The 5,743-nt window shown below is 34.7% G+C and overlaps 1 protein-coding gene across 1 annotated transcript; it reads right to left on the bottom strand.

Moving 5' to 3' along the window:
- Nucleotides 1–369: 369 nt before the first annotated feature.
- LOC107886767 (expansin-B3) lies at nt 370–2,347 on the bottom strand. The gene is made up of 4 exons (XM_041100811.1): nt 2,027–2,347; nt 1,591–1,900; nt 1,319–1,448; nt 370–919 (listed from the first exon to the last, which is right to left on the bottom strand). The coding sequence occupies exons 1-4, from the start codon at nt 2,193–2,195 to the stop codon at nt 725–727; spliced, it is 804 nt and encodes a 267-aa protein (XP_040956745.1). The 5' UTR covers nt 2,196–2,347; the 3' UTR covers nt 370–724.
- Between the last annotated feature and the right edge of the window lie 3,396 nt (nt 2,348–5,743).

The raw sequence follows: 5,743 nt of genomic DNA, 5'->3' as shown, positions 1-5,743 counted from the left end.
ACAATTAACCTAACCCACGGATTTACTCCAACAGGACAATAAATTCCTAATGAGATTCCTTTCAAAGAGGATTCAATGGGGATCTTGTCCACGTCTGTGGTGGTCATATACTTCTTGTCAGCACTCTCCATTATCCCCTCAGCGACTTTGCCCCGACATTACCACACTCTGCATGTGATTGAATAGTGTGATCCACCTCCTCAATATCTATACTATTCTACTACCATCAATTCTATGCACTTCAACATTCTTACAAATTTTGACAATCCTTCATGATTAATTAACTCAATAGTTTTTCATATATAAAATATCGCCTTAGAATTAAAGAAATGATTATGAATGGGTGTGAATGCAAGTGGCATAAATAAATTGACAACATGAGTAACATTTTTTTTACATTCAATGCTCCAAACTTACATTAAAATCCAACAAAATCACAAACTTACATTTCTTCAAACGTAAAATGGCATTAACAATTCTAACGCACTCTCTCCTTTGGAGAGGGCTACAATAACTTCAATCAAACACTTGCAACTATTGAAGAAAAAAAGAAAAGAAAGAGGCCTTGGATGCTGTCCAATGTTACCTTTGCTTAACAAGGGAGCAAGGAATAGTTTTGGTATCTACCATGGGGGAACTAGAGAGCCTTCTTGACAGTAAAAAAACAGGGTCTTCGTTCCCTCATAGTCATGGACCAATTATTGTTACTTTGAAGGGTTAAAACTTAGAGGAAGTTCAGGCGAGAGGTGTAAGTGGCTTTTGGCGACCAATTCGTTGGGATCACATCCCTTGCAGACAATGTTCTTCCAGTTGATAATGTTGTTAGTTTCACTGAGAATGGTCCTTTCAAGGGCCCCCTATTTACGCACCAATTTGCTCCCCATAGATGATTCATCTCTATCCAGTCATTAGAATTTGCCTGCCATTTGTCAATATATCTATTACTGGCCATTTATGATACGTTAGAAGATAATACTTTTATATAAATATGAATATATGTACAGAAAAATACTTAAAAAATGAAGCATGCACATGCTAATGTAATGTCATGACATTCAAATCATTCCTTTAGAAGATGCGACTTTTGAGTGTGGTCTGGCCCATATATCACATGCACACACTCTAACATTCAAGAAATTCGGTTAAGTAGTCTCAATTGAAGAAGAAGAACCAATTCAAGTGCTTTTCAGCACTTTGCACGTTGGCTCCATTAGCCAAAATCATACGCCCTTCTGCTTTTGCCTTTACATGGAAGTGACCAATTCCACTTAGATTTTATATAATCAAAATATTCATGGAAAAAGAGAATATCACTTACTTCTCTTATATGCATTGATCCGATATCTCCATCTCCATCCTCATATTCCACCAGAAGAGATAGCCAATTATCATTTGAGCCACTATTAACATGGAATGCAATATTCTTCCCGCGATATTTACATGGGGTCCTACAATTAATTATTCACTTTAGAATTTCCAAACTAGACGTTGAAGACTCGTAAAAACATTGTGACAAAAAGAGTAAAATATATAATTTTTTTTATCGGAACTCAGCATCGGCTATCAACAAGGACATAAACAAACACATACCTTCTGTACATGACAGGGAGTTCGCCTCGGTTCCTGAGCTCTGTATTCCGGCCGTGTACAGCCATATGGCCAAAGGCCGCACCACTTAGGTCGAAGTGGGGGCGCCCAATATTAGCGCCGTAATTTCCAGGGCTCTCGTCAGTTATAATGATGGTCACCGCCCTCCTTGAGCATATGCTCTTGTCTAGACACCTAACTTTGTAGCAAGCTCCACACCCTTCCCCTTTCTTGAACAGCATTGAGCTCACCGCTCCCACTCTGGCCCTAAACGGCTTCACGTCTACTAACGATCCGTACCCACATGCCCCCCCTGCCGCAATATAAAAAATACCACACATAATTCAGCACCACAGAAACCCTCTTACAGATCTCAAATTAACACTTTAAAACCGTTGGACATTTTAGGCAATAGAGAAGAAACTGTTGGGGCACTTACCGTCGCTACCATCGCCTTCAGGACTGCCGTACCAAGTGGCGACGGCACGATGCCAATGTAGGTCAGAAACTTCCTGTGCGGAGGGGACATTACCAGCAACCTTTAAACACTCCAACAACAACAGGCAACACAATGTAACAAACTCAGTGAAACCACAGCGGCTCAGCATTGTGTAATTTGCAATAAAAGTGAAGGAATATTAGCTAGCAAAAATGCAGGTGATATATATAGTTAGCTAGTTCTGCCGACAGTTTTATTTGCATTTGATGTTGAAAGACTGAAGGCGGTGGTGTTCAGATCTCCATGCATCTATGGCAAGTACATATAGGTAAACGCACATGTGAAAACTTACGTTTAATACACTATTTGATCCTGTATTTGACTTGAATGTTCAATTTGGTATCTAAGTGTTTTTTATCCCAATTGAGTTTTTTTTTCAAATTGATACTTATGTTTTTCTTTGTCCCATAGAAATACCTAAGTTTAACTTCAATGTTCAGATTAATGCCCACATTCATATAATAATAGAATTGTATGATAAAGTGTCATTGCATTGTGTAAGTTTATACATGGACAATCTTAAGTTCAGAGTAACTATCAATAAGCTAAAAGTAATTGATTTAAAACTCCATATATACATGAGAAGACTCAAAAACTTATGCATATAATTATGTACGGTAGATCTCGAATCTAAATACTCAAAACTTAGGACTTCTGCTTTTATCAATTGAGCAAAAGCCTCATTCGCATTATTGATTTTTTTAGATTAGATTTAAAAATTAATTAACAATACTTATCAATTAAAAAACTATTTATATTTGAAGACTTTACTATTTAAATGTAAAAAAAAAATATAAAATCATACGTTTAACATGACACTATTGTTTAATAATGAATTGATATACTTGTTAATTTCATATCGTAGCAACTGGTATAATATGTTCCAAAAAAACCCAATCATTTGAGGAAATTTTCAAAAGTTTTATTTAAATACTAAATTATAATTGAGAGCCAAAATCATAATAATTGTTTGAGTGCAAGCTGTTGGATATTATAATATAAAACCTTGATGTTATCAATTTCAACATTTGCTTGAGAAGATTTTTAATTTTAACATTATATAGGACTTCAAAATATTGCTCTTAATCAAAGAAAATGTGAAAATTGCATTGAGATCACCCCTAAAAATCGCATCCATAAAAAACTTTATTTGTTATTTATAGCTATAAATTGTTAGTTTTTTTGGACTAGAAGTACTATTCTTTATGCTGAAAATATAAGTAATTTCACGTTAGTCAAAAAATTTAAATTAATAAAGATAAAATTATATTTTAACCTTTTTAAAAATAATAAAAATTTAATTTAATTTTTTAAAAATTATAAAAATATAGACTATTAAAATAATAAAATTATCATAAAAATTATAATTTAATTTCAACCCCTAACTAATTTTTAATAAGAAAATAAAATGTAAGTAGATGAAAAATGTTTGAAGAAAATTATTGAATATGGATCCACTAGTTTTGGATTTAGTTACATAGATGACATTACATGAGTAGTGTGGAGTGGGGTCCACTGACCGTTAGGCGTTAATTAGCGTTGGAAATCAACCGTTAATAATATTATTGTTGTTCTTCATTTGGAAGGAGCATGTGATTGAAGGTTTGTCGTTACGGAATTATTGGTGCTTTTGGAACGATGTCGTGTCGGCAATTCTACATGTGCTAGCGAAATTCTTTGAATTATTTCTCTTTTTCTAAAATGAAATTCTTGAATTATTGGTGGCCCTATCAATATATATTTAGAAAAAGAAAAAAAGAAAAAAAAAGTCTGTTCCGCAATTGGACCACTGAACTAATATCATAGTGTGATTGACCATAAATTTTTCATATTTATTTCTAATACAAAATTAATGTTATGGGATATTATAATAATAACTTGTTTATATATGTCCATGTTGTACTTAACTTTTGTGAGATCAATATATGAGACCATCTGCCAATCTCATTAACTTTTAACTGACCTTTATATTTAATTAAATAATGTTAGGTAAATGAAGAATTTGCAGTACTTAATCCAATTTTTTTATATAATAATAAATTTTATAAAAATTAATAAAATATTCAACAAATTTTAAAAAAAAATGGAAAGCGAAAATGTAAGTGGGATTAAAAGTTTAATATTAAAGAGTCGGGTATGAATGGCTGATAATGGTGAGTCCACTTGTAAATGAGTGGAATAAGCAACATTTTAATTGTTGGAAAAAGAAAAGAAGGTTCCAATCAGAAATGAAAATTTTGATATAATTAAAAAGGAAAAAGTTATGATCGTTTTTCCGTTGGGTATTTGGTGGGTGATCAAAGTCCCAACGATTCTGGGAGACAAAAGAACTTCACAAATTTCAAGAACTCCCCAAAAGAATATCTCATCAAATTTGGATCTAGGATTTCATCTAATTTTTCAATGCAATTATTGTCTTCTTGATTGATGCATTAGTAGAATTATTGCTGACTAAATGCAATTTGCATTTCCAAATAGTAAAAAGAGAAGGCGTAATGCTCTCAAAACAATATATATGAAGTTCATCCCTTTATTCCCAAGTTTGGTTGATTTTCAAAAAGTTACAATAATAAAGTGGAAAAAATGACTAAGGATCTCTCTCCTTCTTTGCTGGCGATAGTTAACAGAGATGATGGGGATCCTCATTCTGTTAAGGATCAAACCCCTAAGAAAGTGAGGTTTAAGACCCGGGCTAGTGAAATTTTAGAAGACATGGTCGTTGACCCTAACCTGATTTCAGAGCCTTCGTGGAAAGATAAGTTTTTGGGTAGAGTCCCGAATAATAATATGTTGGATCACAATGGTTCTACCGTTGGAGGAGACAGTGCGAGTGATGGAGATCTTGACTTACTTGCAGACGACATGCAAACTTCTATCGTTAATGGGATCCCAGCCATTAGTTTTTCGTGTTTAAGAAATTCTGTTTAAAGAAATGGAACTAACAGTGATTATCAAACTCTTAGGGCGAAGTATTGGTTATAATACTTTACATAATCGTATCATCAGCTTGTGGAAACTTAGTTCTTCGTTTAATCTCATGGATATTGAAAATGGTTATTACCTGGTTTGTTTTTTGAATAGGGCTGACTATGATCATGTTTTATCACAGGGACCTTGGATCATCTTTGGGCAATATCTCATCGTCCAACCTTAGACCACATGCAACCGTATCCCAATGTGGTTTTGGCTTGGATTCAGCTGCCGGGTCTTCCGGGGTTTTTGTTTAGTCGGCAAATTGTGGAGGCTATTAGGGAACTTATTGGAAAGGTAGCCAAATTGGATTTCCAGACGGATAATAGATCTAGAGGCCGTTTTGATCGTCTTGTTGTTTATTTAGACCTCAAGAAGCCTCTAATTTCTCAGGCTTTAGTTGATGGTGCCGTTCAGAGGGTGGAGTATGAGGCTCTTCCCACTGTTTGTTTTAGTTGCAAGAAATATGGGCATGTCAAGGATCTATGCCTGGAGGTGATTGCGAATCGGACCTCTATTCACCTGTCGGAAATGGTGAAAGATGGCTTAGTCGAGGCCGTTGGTGAAGCTGCTGGAGAAGCAAAGCCAGATTTCGGTCCTTGGATGCTGGTAGAGAGAAGATCGTGGCAAGGTCTGAGGAACGCAGGCGTAAACAAAGGAGTGAATAACGGAGCAATTTCTCAAAAG

Source organism: Gossypium hirsutum, chromosome A03, assembly GCF_007990345.1.
Source record: "Gossypium hirsutum isolate 1008001.06 chromosome A03, Gossypium_hirsutum_v2.1, whole genome shotgun sequence".
Classification (NCBI taxonomy): domain Eukaryota; kingdom Viridiplantae; phylum Streptophyta; class Magnoliopsida; order Malvales; family Malvaceae; genus Gossypium; species Gossypium hirsutum.
The sequence above is the reverse complement of the archived record's forward strand: the minus strand, read 5'-3'. Positions and strand labels throughout refer to the sequence as shown.